Source organism: Thamnophis elegans, chromosome 14 (genome assembly GCF_009769535.1).
Source record: "Thamnophis elegans isolate rThaEle1 chromosome 14, rThaEle1.pri, whole genome shotgun sequence".
NCBI lineage: Eukaryota > Metazoa > Chordata > Lepidosauria > Squamata > Colubridae > Thamnophis > Thamnophis elegans.
In genome coordinates this window covers 48,654,253-48,670,861 of record NC_045554.1, presented here as the reverse complement: position 1 = coordinate 48,670,861, position 16,609 = coordinate 48,654,253, and the positions used below count along the sequence as shown (strand labels likewise).

At 53.2% G+C, this 16,609-nt stretch overlaps 1 protein-coding gene across 1 annotated transcript in view; it reads left to right on the top strand.

Annotated features, from left to right (window-relative positions):
* Positions 1-16,609, top strand: part of LOC116517413 (piezo-type mechanosensitive ion channel component 1-like) — a 77,903-nt gene that overhangs the window by 52,034 nt on the left and 9,260 nt on the right. The window contains exons 23-37 of the mRNA XM_032230329.1: positions 1,029-1,133; positions 1,927-2,080; positions 2,758-3,001; positions 3,140-3,236; positions 3,962-4,130; positions 4,791-4,880; positions 5,483-5,571; positions 6,174-6,245; positions 9,864-9,964; positions 10,708-10,816; positions 10,927-11,028; positions 11,829-12,001; positions 12,096-12,220; positions 13,588-13,773; positions 14,793-15,051. Coding sequence (XP_032086220.1) covers positions 1,029-1,133; positions 1,927-2,080; positions 2,758-3,001; positions 3,140-3,236; positions 3,962-4,130; positions 4,791-4,880; positions 5,483-5,571; positions 6,174-6,245; positions 9,864-9,964; positions 10,708-10,816; positions 10,927-11,028; positions 11,829-12,001; positions 12,096-12,220; positions 13,588-13,773; positions 14,793-15,051 — 2,075 coding nt within the window. The remainder of the gene's footprint in view (positions 1-1,028; positions 1,134-1,926; positions 2,081-2,757; positions 3,002-3,139; positions 3,237-3,961; positions 4,131-4,790; positions 4,881-5,482; positions 5,572-6,173; positions 6,246-9,863; positions 9,965-10,707; positions 10,817-10,926; positions 11,029-11,828; positions 12,002-12,095; positions 12,221-13,587; positions 13,774-14,792; positions 15,052-16,609) is intronic.

Below are 16,609 nucleotides of genomic sequence, written 5' to 3'. Positions count from 1 at the left end.
GCTATCCCATCAGGCCTGGGGTTAAAGACTGTAACCCACCCGAACAGTATGAATGTTGTGCTTTTAATGATGTACTGTCTTATGTGTCAATTGTTTGTTTCCCCCCCCTTCGAGTTGTAAGCCGCCCTGAGTCCCCCCAGGGAAAAGGGTGGCATATAAATAAATTACGACACGACACGACTTCCCTTCTGAGAAAGGCTTGCAATATCTGGGGAATTTTAAGTTAGAAAAGAGCTGGCTTGGGGATACTAGAAAATTTACCACATTCTGCCTAATGGAGAGGTTTAGACACAGGAAGAGTTTTCTCCTCCTTGACCAGAAAGTCGTCACAAAACCTGGGAAGTGAGAGATCCAGGACAAAGAGTGGGAGCTGTTCTTGAAGTTTGAAGTTTAATTTTATTTATAGGCCACCCAATCCCGGAGGACTCAGGCCGGCTTACAGAGAGGGGAAAATAATAATAATAAAAAAAAAAAGATAGACAAGTTAAAAAAAACAACACAGATACATTCATTTCAGTCGGGACTGGACCTCAACGATGAAGTCAACAGCCCCAATAGCCAGGTCTTGACAGCTTTTCTGAAGGCCGTGAGAGTGGGTGAGGTCCAGATTTCTGGGGGTAGTTCGTTCCAAAGGGTCGGGGCAGCCACAGAGAAGGCCCTCCTCCGGGGAGCCGCCAGCCGACATTGTCTGGCTGACGGCATCTGAAGGAGGCCCACCCTGTGGGATCTTACCGGCCGCTGGGAGGAGTGTGGCAGTAGGCGGTCTCGCCGGTATGAAATTGGTGAAATTATGACTCTCCTGTGTCAAGATGCCGTGACGGTGATCAAGCAGGCTTTAAGTGGGAATTGTACAACTCCCTGGAGGGGAAGATGATCACTTGTTGCTGGTCAAAGACACCGCACACCTTCCTTCTAAAAAGGAAAAGCTTTGGAGAGGGGAGATCTTCAAATGGGGCAGGGAAGGATGCTGGGCTCCGGATCCAAGTGCTCTCCCCAAGAATCCATGTTTCTGCTTCTTACCTGCCTAGATTACCCCTGGAGGTGGAGCCCCACCCTTCCCATCACCTCCGTTCTCATCAAATGGATGTACTTCCCCGACTTCTTCATGAAACCCAATTCGATCAATCTCATGAGTGAGTACCTGGAAACAGTACCTGCTGGGTTGGAATACCTGATGGAAGAGAATTGCTTTTTTTAAATAAAAAAAATCATTCATTTTTTTAAAAAATGTATTAAACAAATGTATATACCCGTCCAATTCACTCACAGTGACTCCGGGTGACTTATAGGAATAAATCCTCAAACCCATTGAAACCCCAGCCCTACCCATGTGGCTGTTCTTACACTGTGTACTCATTAGTGGCAAGAAAAGCCACAGGCTGTCCCAATTTGGAAGTGAATTTGGAAAGGGTGTGATATTTTGCCACTCGATTGGGGTCATTAAAACTTTCCTCTGTGACCCACTGAGCCTCAGCCTGAATTCAGCACCAGGGAGAGTTCCTGAGAAGGAGGTTGAAGCCCTTGGTAGTCTTGCTCCTTGCCCCAAGGACAGTTGGGCATCTAGGACACTTCTCCATAAAGATGTCGTTCGGTTCTTAAATATAGTCTGGGATTGTGTCCCCCCCCCACACAAACAGACACCAAAATTGGGACACACCCCTTGGGATGGGAGGTGACGTGCTAGTGCAGTGGTTCCCAAACTTGGCAACTTTAAGACTTGTGGACTTCAACTCCCAGCTCTGCTGGCTGGAGAATTCTGGGAGTTGAAGTCCACAAGTCTTAAAGTTGCCAAGTTTGGGAACCACTGTGCTAGTGGGCTGTTCCTCCTCTCCAAAACGGGAGGCGTTTCTGGCACCCACAGCCACATCTGCTTTCCCGTGTCTTCTGATGTGATGGGCATTCAAAACAAAACATGGCTTCCCACAGGTGACTTCCTCTTGCTCCTCTGCGCATCTCAGCAGTGGAAGGTTTTTGTCAACGAGCAAACGGAGGAATGGGTGCATTTGGCTGGTGACAACCGGGAGCAGCTGGAGCCCCTGCAGGGGCAGCCAAACCCCGTGCCCAATTTTGTCAATTGCAGGTGAGATCAGAACAGTCCCCTCCCTGGGCTAGTATTAGCCAGGTTTTGCCCCTAAGTGGCGTTTCCTGGCTCACTTCATGCTCCCAAGGATGATTTATCCTAGGGTGTTTGAACCAGCACTGCATTTACTGTATTTTTCGGAGTATAAGCCGCACCAAGATTTTGAAGAGGCAAATTAAAAAGAAAGTTTTTGTACTTTGCAGACCTCCCAAAAACGGTCCGTTTTTGGCGAAAACAGGCCCATTCCTTTTTTAAAAAGGGCATGAATAGCCTTTAGGAGGCTATCAGAGTTCTCCTGGGGGCTGGGAGGACAAAATTGAGCAAAAAACGGTCCTTTTTTCGTTCATTTCTGCCCTCCCCAGCCCCCAGGAGCCCTCTGAAAGCCTCCTAGAGGTTATGCATGGCCATTTTGGTGAAGGGGGTGGGGTTTTGGGAGGCAAAAAATGCTGTATTCTGTGTATAAGACGCACCCAGATTTTCAGCCTCTTTTTTGAGGGAAAAAGATCCGTCTTATACTCCGAAAAATACGGTAGGTCCCTTACAACTGGGATTAAATCAACCAAGATCCAACAAAGATTCAATGATTTTCGTGGGATTTTTGATTCGATTTGATTCGATTCTGCTAGACTCACTCTTCTTCTTCTCCGTTTTTTCTTTCCCTTTTTCCTGCTTGCCAGGTCCCACCTGGACATAGTCAAGGTGTGTGTTTTCCGCTACCTCTTCTGGTTCGTCTTGGTCGTTGTCTTTATCGCTGGGGCCAACCGCATCAGCATCTTTGGCTTGGGCTACCTGATGGCCTGCTTCTACCTGCTGCTCTTTGGCACCGCCATGTTGCGCTGGTCGTTGCGTGCCCGCCTGATCCTGTGGGACTGCCTGATCCTCTACAACGTGACGGTGATCATTGCCAAGAATATGCTCTCGGTAAGGCTCACGTTCCCTGCAGGCCCTTCCCTCTCCCGGACTAAAAGATGCCCAGTTGTGCGTGCAAAATATGGGTCTTTGGTCTGAATGCCGACCATCCCTTTTGGGAGGGGTGTGACTCCCTTTCTCCTCTGCCAGCTCCTCTCCTGCGTCTTCGTCCAGCAAATGCAGAACAATTTCTGTTGGGTCATTCAGCTCTTCAGCCTGGCCTGCACCGTCAAGGGTTACTATGACCGTGAGTATCTTCTCTTGACATCTGAGGAGCTGGGAGCTACCCTTCCCCAGTCCTGTGGGTGGCTCTGGAGTCTGGAGCATGGAAAAAGAGCGGGAGCCGAAGGGCCCCGTAGCTGTGCCGTTTCTCCACTGACGATTCGCGACGTCTTCACAGCAACCCCCAACTGCCACCGAAGCAACCGGAGTCCTGTGCGGTTCCTGTTGCTTTGGCCCAGCGACAGTTGGGGGACTCCAGAAGTTCTTGTAGGGAAAAGACTTTAGAGAAAGGCCGAGACACTCCTCCCTCTGGGCAGCTTGGAAGAGATTCAACCCACTTGATTTAGGGAAACATGGTTTGGTTTACTTTGGCTCCATATTCTACAGATAGCCTTTTTGCCACGTTTACCCAAGGTTATCGTTGAGCGTGTTGCATAAACAACCCCTGAAACCTGACCTTTCATTGCGGCTCCTGTTCCAGTCAATTTAAGTGGAAGTGTTTTCCTCAATCGCAGGCCAAGAGATTTGAAAGAAAAGAGGCATTTTGCCCCCCGATGACACTTCTAACCTGCTGAGCTTGTACACAGGCGTCCATTTGAGTGGGAGACAGTCCGCTCCTCGGGGGGGGGGGCTGGGAATGTGGGAGAGCCCAGAGTTTCCATGGGAGGCAGCTGGGGGGGGACACACAATATGGCCCCCCCTCCTGCTCTGCTCCCCATCTGAGCCCCTCCCTCCTCCCTTCTTTGCCAGCCAAGGATGTGGACAAGAACCAGGACTGTGCACTGCCAGTGGAGGAAGCCGGCATCATCTGGGACAGCATCTGCTTCATCTTCCTCCTCCTCCAGCGCAGAGTCTTCCTCAGCTGCTACTTCCTGCACGTCTGGGCCGACCTCAAGGCCTCAGCCCTGCAGGCCTCCAGGTGGGCGGGGAGGGGCTGGGGCGCGTGGGAAGGAGGCGTCTGTGGGGCGGTGCCCAGCTTTGCTCATCCGGGGATGCAGGGTGTAAAATTCCACTCTCCAAGCCAAACAAACGCCCATAAGAAACGACGCGTTCGCTTAACAGCCACGGGGTTCACTTAATGACCGCCACAAAAAAGATGGTGAAATTGGGAGGGGTGGCCTGTTGGCCCACTTCGTGACCGTCCTGACTGACCACTGTAATTGCAGCTCGATTGCAGCCGCGAGCCAAGGGCCTCCTATATTGTCATCCTGCCCACAGATCTGAGTGATTGATTGATTGATTTTATTGATTTGTATGCCGCCCACTCCCAAAGGACTCCGGGCGGCTTAAAATAAAACAAGGGAGGGGAGAATAATACACAAACAACATTAAAATATACAACAATCACAATCTCCGGGGTGCTGGATATATCGAGGGCCCCCCCCCGGCTGCTGGAGCAGCCAGGACATAACAGCTTTGCGGAAGGCCGGGAGGGTAGTAAGTGAGTGAATACGGGGCCCTCCGTTGCCGAGGCGTCCGGCCCGTTTTCTGTGCCTGGTCAGGCCGCTCCGGGAAGTCAGGAAGGTGGCTCGGCAGGGCTCTTCCCAACATCCATGGACCCTGGTTTGTGTCTCCGCAGGGGTTTCGCCCTCTTCAAAGCCAGGATGATCAAGCAGATGACCGCCCATCACCAGGCTGAAAAGAAATCCTTGGTCCAACTTAAGCGGCAGTAAGTTCCACGGGAGGGGAAGGAGAGCAAGATGGCCAGCAGGGAGGGTGGCCCAAGCGTTTGTCCAGCTTTCAGGACTGGGGTGGGAGACGCCGTTCTCTGGAGCGAGGAGGGGATTCCGTTCTTGTTGATTTGACCTACACACAGGCCCTCCTGGGACCTGAGGTGGAGTTCGCCCATCAGCTCTTGCATCAGAGTGATCTCTGATCTCTGGCTCCCCCGGGAGAGATCTTGTGACTGAAGTGGGGAATCTGCCAGGGGGAATCGAGGATCCCTGAAGGATCTGCAGATGGGAATCAGGGCTGTGGAGGCTCAAAGCCCCTCTGATTGCTCAGAAGCTTCTGTCCTGGTGGATGGAGTTCCCACGGCCAAGCTGGGTCCTTCAGGCAGGGCTGAGAAAATGCCAGGAGGAGGCTACCAGTCCAGCCTGGGCAGGAAGGGGCAGGGAGAGAAACAAGCATTGGGGAGGAAGGGTCTTGCAGGACGGAGCCACCGACTTTGGCTCCTGGGACCCAGAGAAATTACTTGAGGTGCAGGCAAACGAGGATCCAGGACGGCATGGCGAGATGAGCCACTGCCCAGCTCCTGCCCTTTGCCCACAGGATGCAACGGATTCGAGCCAAGCAGGAGAAGTACCACCAGGGACAGCTGGCCAGAGACTCGGGAGAGGCCACGGAGGCAGCCACGCCAGGTGTGAAGGGAGTTTCGGGCTGGGGAACATTTCTGGAAAACCTCTAGGAAGTCCCTGGCCAAGGGCAGCAGAACTCCCGCAGTGGCCTGTCCCACAGTCTGCTTTCAGTGGTCGACACCCATGTCGCATCAATGCCACGCCGTTGTTCCGGGCAGCGGAGTTTACAAAAGCAGCCATTCTCCTGACGGGAGACGCCGGGAAGTGTGACTGTAGAAGCCATTTGGACCCACGGAAGGCTGAGCGGGGAGGATGTGGGTCTTCCTTTGTCCTTGCAAGTCCCACCCGCCTCCCTCCTAGGATTTGGCCTCCTCCTGCCTGCAACCCCCACGTAGGCTTTGGTTACACCCTGCTTGGTCTCCATGAAGAGTGGGGGGGGGGCGCCCTCTTCTTCCGCCCACTGGCAGCCGCATGAAGCAGGCATGGCTTTTGCCCCCGAGAGGTTCCTTATGGGTGGCCCACAGAGAAGGCCTGGGATGGAGACCGTTTGGGCCCGGGCTGGCGGAAGGCATCCGGAGATGGAGCAGCTGCTCGTTCAGGCTCGGCTGGCCTTGTCCTCCGGCCGTCCCCGTGTCCCTCACCTGCCCTTGTACCCTGTTCCACAGCCTCAGGTGCGAAGAAGGACCCCGGGCCGCAAGGGAAGCGCTGGTGGCGCCCGTGGTTGGATCACGCCACAGGTACAGCCCAGCCTCAGGGCTGGCGGACAGACTAACCCTGGTCCATCCCGCTGGCTCTGCCATTGCAGAGGCCATTCATTGCAACTGCTAACCGTGGGGTCATCTGGGCTCCCCATCCATCCGTCTCCATCCGTTCTGCCTGCCTCTCTTCCGGGCTCTCTGGCCACCTCTTGCATGGGCTGCCGCTCGGAGTCTCTTGCTGCCTGCGTCCTTCAGGGCCTCACCAGGCATCGGAACCTTGGTGGCTCGATTGAGGGAACACCCTAAACTGCCGTGTAGATCCCAGACGCGGCTTATTCGGGGGCTTGTCTGGAAGCTTCCACCGTTGCTTGTCAGCCCAACGAGGTAGAGCAGACGGAGACCCCCGTGCAGTGGGCAAATCGAAGGGGGTTTTGCCACCGGTTCTGTGGGCGTGGCTTGTAGGGGTGGTCATGTGACCGGGTGGGTGTGGCCAACTCCCCCCCACTTTTTAAAGCATTTTTCTCTGCCGGTTCGGACGAATAGGTAGGGGAAAAAATGTTTTAAAAAGGGGGGGAGAATATAGTTCCAATGATCAGCTGTGACTCGCGCGATCTGGACCCTCTTTATTTCACTTTGGAAAGCATTTTTTTTCCTATCTATTTGTCCGAACCCGCAGGAAAAAAAATGCTTTAAAAAGTGAAAAACAAAATAGTTCTGAGAATCGCATGGATCAGCTGTGGGCCATGCGATTGTCTGGCCTTCTTCATTTCACTTTTTAAAGCGTTTTTTTGCCACCAGTTCTAGTGAATCGGTCAGAACCGGTAGCATTTCAATAGCAGTTAGACTTATATACCGCTTCATGGGGCTTTCAGCCCTCTCTAAGCGGTTTACAGAGCCAGCATATCTCCCCCAACAACAATCCGGGTCCTCATTTCACCCACCTCGGAAGGATGGAAGGCTGAGTCAACCCTGAGCCGGTGGGATTTGAACAGCCGAACTGCTGAACTGTAGTCAGCTGAAGTAGCCTGCAGTGCTGCATTTAACCACTGCGCCACCTCGGCTCTATTTCACCCCTGCACCAGTACCGTGTAGATCAGTCCTACTCTTATAGTAAAGCTATAGCAGCAGAATCTTGCAAGTCCGAATGTGCTTCCCCAGCCTTTATCTTTGGGAGAACTAGGATGGGGCTCAACTGAAACACGTTCTCACATTACATCCGTGCCCTGGGTTCAGTCCCCTCTCATCTGGCCGTTGCCTTGATAGCACCTCTTCCTCCATCCATCAAGGACGTTCCCACTGCCCTCTACACCTCCCTTAGGCATATTGGCTGAGCCGGACCACCAGAACCTGCTGTGAAAGTGCTTTGGCTATGCATGCTGCAGATACGTCCTTTTGGGAGTGTTTAGTGAGTGTTGCCTTGTAGTGCGGTGTTTCTCAACCTGGGTAGCTGGGAATTGTGGGAACCGAAGCCCCTGATCCTAAGGACTCCGGGGTTGAGAAACAATCCTTTACTGTGTGATATGGATTCTGCCTGGAGGACCCGAATGAACTTCCAAAGCAAGAGAGAGGTTTAGGTTTTAGGTTTTAGGTTTTATTGGGATTTATATGCCGCCCTTTTCCCTGAGGGAGAAGGAGGGAGGGAGAGAGAGAGAGAGAGAGAGAGAGAGAGAGAGAGAATGAGAATGCTGGGGAATTCTGGGAGTTGAAGTCCACAAGTCTTAAAAGTTCCCAAGTTTGGACACCCTTGCCCTACAGAAGAGGAACCCTCACCAAAGAAGGGGAAAGGGCCAGCTAGGTGCCATCCAAACCACCCACAGTCCTAGCCAGAGTGCTTTGCCAGAACCCCCCCCCCCCCACTGAGATGTTGTGTGGACAGATTTTGAGTGGTCTCCTCCATTGCCAGCTTCTTCTGCCTGCTTGGGGGAGGGTCTCTGCATGTCTTTGTTGCCTGGGAAACGTTGGCATCTTCTCTGACTTTCTCTGCTTCTCTTTTCTTCCCTCCAAGGAAAACCACATTCTGTGGAGGGCAGCCCCGCATCGCCTGCTCTACTCTCCCCAGAGGAAGTAGCCCTTCCTTCTCGGGTGGACGGAGGCTGCCGGGGGAGGCAGGGCCATTACAGGGGTAACGTGTTTGCATTGGCCAGAACGGGGGCAGCGGGAGCAGAATCTTCCCCTCTGCTCACTTGAATTCCCTGGGAGATCCGGCCACGGGAGTGGGGCCTTCCGTGAATTGGCCCCCAGGAACACTCCTCGGGACTCGCTGGAATTTATTGGGAGGGGGGAGGGTTACATTGCAAGCCCCCTGGGGGTGTGTACCCATGCAGCATTTCTCAACCTTGGGCAGCTTGAAGGTGGGTGGACTTTTAACTCCCGTGCTGGCTGGGGGGATTCTGGGAGTTGAAATTTGAAATTGAAATTTAATGAATTTATATGCCGCCCAAACCCGAAGGACTCCGGGCGGCTTACTGAATACAATAAGGAAAAAAAATAAGAATTAAAAATAGAGAAAAAGAAACAAATTTAAAAGAAACACATCATGCACTCAGTATAGGCGGGGATGGACCTCATTCATGAGGTCAACAGTCCCAGGCCTGCCGGAATAGCCAGGTTTTAGTGGCCTTTCGGAAGGCCGAGAAAGTGGGAAGGGTCCGGATCTCAGGGGGGAGATCGTTCCATAGGGCCGGAGCAGCTACAGAGAAGGCCCTCCCCCGAGGAGTCGCCAGCCGGCATTGTCCGGTCGACGGCACTCGGAGAAGGCCCATCCTGTGAGATCTTATTGGCCATTGGGAGGTATGTGGCAGGAGACGGTCTCGCAGGTATCCGGGTCCTAGGCCATGTAGGGCTTTAAAGGTGATAACCAGCACCTTGAAGCGCATTCGAAGACCGATAGGGAGCCACCCATCTTGCCAAGGTTGAGAAACGCCGCTTTAGGGCGCTGGCAGCACCTGGCCTTATTGGCAAAGCGATTCGAGGTAGTTTCCCAACCGAAAGCTCGACGTCCAAGGTGCCAGCAAACAGCCCAAAGCATCAAATCCAAAATCCAAAATCCAAACCGCAGCACAAGAGCTGAAAGGAGAATGCCGTAAGGCAGTGGTTCCCAAACTTGGCAACTTTAAGACTTGTGGACTTCAACTCCCAGAATTCTCCAGCCAGCAGAGCTGGCTGGAGAATTCTGGGAGTTGAAGTCCACAAGTCTTAAAGTTGCCAAGTTTGGGAACCACTGTCGTAAGGGGACCAGTGGGGGGAAAATGTCTCTGGGGTTGGCTGGGTCTCTTTCGACTCTCCACCCTGAGGTCAATTTAGGAAGAGCCGAGTCCAAACCAGCCTTTGGCCCAGACGCTCTGGCTGGTCACCTGCCCTGTGGCCTTGGTCTGGAGGGAGACCCAGGGCTGAGAAGAGGCCCTTGTGGAAGGCAGGCAGCCCTTGTGGGTTCTGAGGCTCAGCTCCTCTGAACTCTTTCCTGCCCCCTCCTTTCCTTGACCTGTAGGGTGGCCCTTCTCTGTACATGCCTAGAGGCACTCTTGCCTTTCTGTTACTCTTCCTGCATGCCTCTCTTCTCAAGGGAGCCTGGCCTTCCCCGACCCACATGGGGCTGTTGAGGACGGGGGGGAGGAGGAGGAGAAGGGCCCTGACTGACTTTTGCTGTGGGGCCCCTAGTGCTCCACTCGGGGGATTACTTCTTGTTCGAGACGGACAGCGAAGAGGATGAGGAGCCCCCCGTGGAAGATCCGAAGCCCCCAAAGCAGAGCGCCTTCCAGGTGAGGAGGGGGCAGGAGATTTCCCCCTACAAGGCCTTGAGTGGGTGGAGAGCACAGGTATTACTGACTGCCCGGGATATGAATTTACTATAGCAGTGGTTCCCAAACTTGGCAACTTTAAGACTTGTGGACTTCAACTCTGCTGGCTGGAGAATTCTGGGAGTTGAAGTCCACAAGTCTTAAAGTTGCCAAGTTTGGGAACCACTGTACTATAGGAAATACACATTTTAAAATTTTATGTTTTATAATGATTATTATAAAACAAATGCAAGGTATAAAACCTCCCTAATTCCTTTGTAGTTGGGCTCACAGCTGCTGGTTAAATAAATGCACCCCTCTTTTATAAAGACAGTTTTTCCTGCTCCCCAGGCCCTCCTGATAGGCTGCTGCATGAATGCCATATGTTAACAGGAACGCCCTCTGTACATGCTCAAGGGGGCTGTGTCTTCTCATGCCACCTTCTCGAGTTGGCAAAGGCCCTGAGACCTCTTCAGGCAGAAACCCCCTGTGCCATCCAGACACCTGAGTCCCGTCTCCTCAGCCAACACCACCGACACCTGTCAAAGAATGGTGGAGTTGCCTTCAAAACATTTGGACTCTCGGGGTTTGTCTGTCCCTTATGAGGTCCCGAGATGGTTCTCCTGGGGGGTGATGGGCTCTCCTGCTTCTGGGATGGTCTCCAGCAGTTGCATGAGGCAGGCTCGATCTCTCTCTCTCTCTCTCTCTCTCTCTTCTGGGTCCAGCTGGCCTACCAGGCCTGGGTCACCAGCACGAGGACTGTCCTGCGTAAGCAGCGGCGCCAGGAGGAAGAGGAACGGCGGACAGATCCAGCTGAAGGCAGCTCTTCCCCAGGTGAGACCATTTCCCCAGCTGGCTCTTCCTGTCAACCTTCAGGACCTGGGTGGCCATGGGGTGTCCAGCTGAACACGATTCGTTGGTTTCGCCATCTCCCCCTCTTGCAGGTGAGGAGGCCAAAGGGGAGACTCTGCCAGGTGGATTGCCAGAGGAGAGACACAGCCAGGAGGAGGAGGAGGAAGAGGAGGAGGAAGAGGAGACAAGTCCAGGTAGCTCACAATGGAAGGGAATGCCTGCAGCTTTGGCCCCACCTTCAGGGTCCAATCCCTTAAGACAAGGTTTCACAACCTCAGCTATTTTAAGATGCGGGGACTTCAACTCCCAGGATTCCACAGCTTCAATTTTACAACCTTTTTTTACACTGGTCATTAAGTGGTCACCACGGTCTTGGAGCAACCTTATCTTTCCCTTTGGAGCAATTCCCTGAAAACCAGACACAAACGTCCGTTTTCAGCAGAAATGCCGCAACTTGTTTCTTTGCAAATGCAGAGAGATTGCCAAGCATCCGAAATGTGATCCTGTGACCCGGGGAGGCATCATAATTCTGAAATAACTACCTTTGGGGAGGGAGGGGGGTGTCTGTCATAAATTTGACCAGTCAAATTGGTCAAACTGGCCACAAGTCAAGGACAGCATGTACCCAGTTAACTAAGAACTTGCAAAGGGCTTCCAGCTTTCAGATGGAGATCGGCCGATTGAACAGACTCCCTTGTAAGAGGTGGATCCTCCATGTGCAGGGGCAGTGCGCTGCAAGGAAAGAGGAGGAGGGAAATATGGAACAATTAACCAGTGTAACTGCTTGGTTCCAGAAATTGTGGGTGCCCCATCACTGGAGGTTTTGAAGAAGAGACTGGACAGTCTCTTGGACTGGAATGGTGTAGGGTCTGCTGCTTGAGCAGGGGGCTGGACTAGAAGACCTCCAAGGTCCCTTCCAGCTCTGTTTGTTCTACTACGGGCTCCCTTTCCTGCCTGGAGATGTTGCGAGCTACCCAGGCTGTTTTTTTCTCAGGGAAGAGCAACGTTCTGCAGCGGATCCTGAATGCCCTCCGCTTCCTGTGGGTGCTGTGCCAGGCCACGGTGGACGGCTTGACCCGGTGGCTGAGGGCCCTCACCAAGGACCACGAGCATCTCTCCACCATCCTGGGCCTGGAGAGGTTTGTGCTCACCCAGCAGCTGGATCAGGTGAGCGCCCGTCAGCCGGGCTGGGGCTGCCTTGGAGGGGAACCTGCTTCCTCCAGCAGGCTCAACCCTCTCCGTCCCTGTCCCCTCCACGCAGGCAGAGGAGGTTCAAAGAGGCATCCTGGACAGGCTGTACCAGCCGGCCACACCAGCCGACAACACCTCGCAGGACACGGCCCTGCCTGGGACGGCAGCCGTCTCGCCCAACAGCATGGCTTCCAGGCAGGTGCATATGGGGCTGGGGAGGGGAAGCTGGGACGGCTCTGCCTTGCGGCAGGTGGGGTTGTGAGCCCAGAGTCTGGGCCTGTTCTCTGTGGGGCCCAGGAGTTGAGGAAGGTGCGTCCCGGGGAGGATAAGTGGGGTCCCTTCCCAGGAGCAGAAAGCAGGACCAGTGGCGCCAGGTCAGCCCAAGACAAGGATCCTGTCTTGGAGGACCCTTGAAGGATCCAAGACAAGGTGGACCTTCAACGTGCATCTCCCAGGCTTTCTGGCCCTCAGTTCTGTCTTCTCCTCCACCACCACTATCACCACCTCATCATCCTTTCCCCCTCCATCATCTGGCAGCGCTGCTTCTGGGGCAGCTGTGGCAATGGCCCCCGGGTGCAGTGGTGAAATCCATATTTTTTTTGCTACTGGTTCTGTGGGCGTGGCTGGGTGGGCATGGCAGGGGAAGGATACTGCAAAATCTCCATTCCCACCCCCCCACTCTGGGGCCAGCCAGAGGTGGCATTTGCCGGTTCTCCGAACTACTCAAAATTCCCACCACTGGTTCTCCAGAACCTGCTGGATTTCACCCCTGGTCCTTGGGTGGTGGTGGGCAGCCTCTCCTTCCCTGGAGGCTCTTGGCAGCCATCTGTTACGAAGTAGGCAGTTCAGTCCCTTGTCCTGCTTGAGATGGGGTTGGTTGACCCCCCCTTAGAGCCCATCCAGCAGCGGACTTGCACAGCACACCGAACCTGAGCAGTTTCAGTCCGAGTTCATTTTCTTAGGGTCTCTGGCGTTAGCAATAGCAATAGCAGTAGACTTATATACCGCTTCATAGAGCTTCCAGCCTTCTCTAAGCGGTTTACAGAGTCAGCATATCTCCCCCCACAGTCTGGGTCCTCATTTTACCCACCTCGGAAGGATGGAAGGCTGAGTCAACCCTGAGCCGGTGAGATTTGAACCGCTGACCTGCTGATCTAGCAGTAGCCTGCAGTGCTGCATTTAACCACTGCGCCACCTTGGCTCTAGGAGTTAGGAGTTAGGAGTTCCAGCTGGTGCATTTAGTTTCCTTCTGGGGTCGCAGCATGTTGTTCGAATGTCTGTGGATATTCTCAATCATCCAAGTCCTGGTTGTCCCAAAAGTACTTTTCCAAAAGGCAACCGGACTTTGTTTTTTGCCTTGAAAACTTTTTGCTTCTCGTCCAGAAACGAACTGGAGAAGCTTCTTAGATGAGAAATGAAATGTTTTCAGGGGTGGGGGTGTGTGTGGAGACAAGGAAATCCAGCTGCCTTTTGGAAAAGCACCTCTGGGGCAGGCATGTTGTCTGAACTGGGAAATAAGGGGGAATTCCGTCGAATGTGTAACCCCTTTTATGCTCCCACAGCGGCTGCGACGGGGCAGAGGTCTTCAGTGCTGACAGCACCGGCTACAACTCTCGAAGCGCCAGCGAGGAGCAAATCCCAGCCGTGGATCTTCCAGACAACGCAGGACTCCTTCCCAGCAACTCCCAAGACCTGCTGGCTTGTGCTAAGAGTCGCCCCAGAACCGCCAGTGAATTGCTCCTGAACAGGTACTGCCTTGGGCAAGCGAGGGCACCCCACTTACCGTGGCTTCTTAGGGTCACATGAGCCAAAGCACACCCTCTGCCTGGCCTCCCACGAACACCCCCCCGGTTAACTTCCAGAGTTGACACGGAGGTTCCAGTTCAGCTGGCTGGGGAATTCTGGGAGTTGAAGTCTTTGAGTAGCCAAGGTTGGAGAACTTTTCTCAAGAAGATACGGAGGAGTTCCAGAACTCTTATTCCATCAAAGGAGGATGCAGTTGTTGTTGTTGTTTAATATATTTTATTTTCATTTTCATACACTCACATGTATACCCCATACAGTATTAAACAATAATTGCATCAATTCCTCTTGTCGACAATGCCCCAGAAAATAAAAGCCCAATATATCTCTTCCATTCTCCATACACCTCTTTCTTCCACCACCCTCCAACTTTCTATCTTCCCTCCATCATCCCCCTCTACCCTGCTTCCCCTCGCCCTCTACCACTCCTCTCTCCAGATCCACTCCCCCCCGTCCTTTTCACCTCCCCCCCCCCACCCTCTCTCCCATCCCTCTCTACCCATCTTTCTTCTTTCCTACTCCTCCTCCCCTCGGTGTATTTCCACTATATGTTAATGTATTTGGCTTATCCTATTTTTAAAGAAAAAATAGAGAAAAACAGTGTACATGTGAAGTCACATTGCATTGAGATCTAACACATCGTGTCTAGCCTAATATATATCCCTCCCTCCCTCCACCCTCCACCCCGGCCCCCCTCCTAAAGGAGGATGCGGTTGTTGATCCCTGGAACATCTTCGACAGACAAAGGGGAACGAGTATAAAAACAGCATCTCTGCCATCCAGCATGTTGAGACTTCAACTCCCAGAATTCCCAGGCAGAGTGGAGCATTGTGGGAGTTGCAGGCCCAGCTCAGGGAAAGGCAGATGGTGGTGGGCGTGGGGATTCCAGCTTGGAGGAACTTGGCTCCCGGTCGTAGCTTTCTCTACCTGCTCCCCACCCGCGCCTGTCCCTTCCCTCTTCCAGGTGTGTCTCCTTCGAAGAGCTGGAGGAATCTGAGCAGTTCTACCGTTCCCAAAACCGCTTTGTGCAGCTGCTGGTGGCGTGTTACCACTTTGTGGCTGGGCATTCGGACCTCCTCTGTTACTTCATCATCATCCTCAACAACATGGTCACGGCCTCGGTCATCTCCATCGTCCTGCCCATCCTCATCTTCCTGTGGGCCATGCTCTCCATCCCACGGCCCAGCAAGTCCTTCTGGATGACGGCCATCGTCTACACAGAGGTGGGGCCCTTCTTCAGCGGGCGGGTGGCGGAAGTCTTCAAAGCTCATTTTGATGGGAGAAATGGCTTGGCACAGCCTTTTCCCAGCTTGGCAAGCTGAAGGCGAATGGATTTCAACTCCCAGAATTCTCAGCAATGGCGATGCTGGCGGTGGAATTCTGGGAGTTGAAGTCCATTTACTTGGAAATTGCCAGTGTTGGGAAACTCTGGACAGATTTTCTTTCGCTGGGTGCCCTCCCGCCTGGTCTGTTGGACTGCCTCTATTCCCCTACCGGCAAGAACTGGAGCCCACCATGGCACACTGGGGGGGTGGGCGGCGGCTTCAGGGACTCTGGCTTAGGGTTCTCTGTGCTGTCTGGAAGGGCCTGTTCAGCAGAGACCAGGGGTGACATCCAGCAGGGTCCGGAGAACCGGTAGCGGAAATTTCGAGTAGTTTGGAGAACCGGCAAACGCCACCTCTGGCTGGCCCCAGAGTGGGGAGGGAATGGAGATTTTGCAGCATCCTTCTCCTTCCACACCCATCAAGCCACACCCACAGAACCGGTAGTAAAAGAAAAAATTGAATTTCCCCCCTGGGAGAGACCCAGGCTGGGCCCCAAGGGGTCTGAAGATACTGGCTGAGTCTCGCCCAGGCCCTGGACTCATTTGGATGGTTGAGAGTAGAGCCTCCATATTCAGAGGCAACTTATCTTCAGCTGTTAGGCTTCGTGGCACGACAAAACCGCGCTCCACTAAAGCGCGCCCGATTAAACCGCGTCGCTGATGTCATCAGCAGGGCGACAACAGCGAGCGCGGAGAAAAAAGGGCGCTTTAAATAGCGCTTTGAAAGCAAGCCGATTCAAGTTAAGGTAAGGGTTAGGTTTAGGGTTAGGGTTAGGGTTAGGTTAAGCGTTAGGGTTAGGTTTAGGGTTAGGTTAAGCGTTAGTGGTTTAGTGGTTTAGTGGTTTATTAGCATTTGTAGGCCGCCCTTTTCCCTGAGGGGACTCAGGGCGGCTCACAGAAAACCAGGGAGAGGGGAATACAATATTAAGACAACAACATATAATAAAAATAGTAAGCAACATTCATTCATCATTCGGGCGGGGTAGCAATTCTTATCCCCAGGCCTGACGGGCGAGCCAGTTCTTCAAGGCTATGCGGAAGGCCTGGACGGTGGAGAGGGTACGAATCTCCACGGGGAGCTCGTTCCAAAGGGTCGGGGCTACTGCTGAGAAGGCCCTCAGATAGGGTTAGGTTTAGGGTTACGTTAAGGGTTAGGTTTAGGGTTAGGTTAAGGGTTAGGTTTAGGATTAGGTTAAGGGTTAGCGTTAGGTTTAGCGTTACGTTAAGGGTTAGGTTTAAGGTTAGGTTTAGCGTTACGTTAAGGGTTAGGTTAAGGGTTAGGTTTAGGATTAGGTTTAGGGTTAGGTTAAGGGTTAGGGTTAGGTTTAGGGTTAGGTTAAGGGTTAGCGTTAGGTTTAGCGTTACGTTAAGGGTTAGGTTTAGGGTTAGGTTAAGGGTTAGGTTTAGGGTTAGGTTAAGGGTTAGCGTTAGGTTTAGCGTTACGTTAAGGGTTAGGT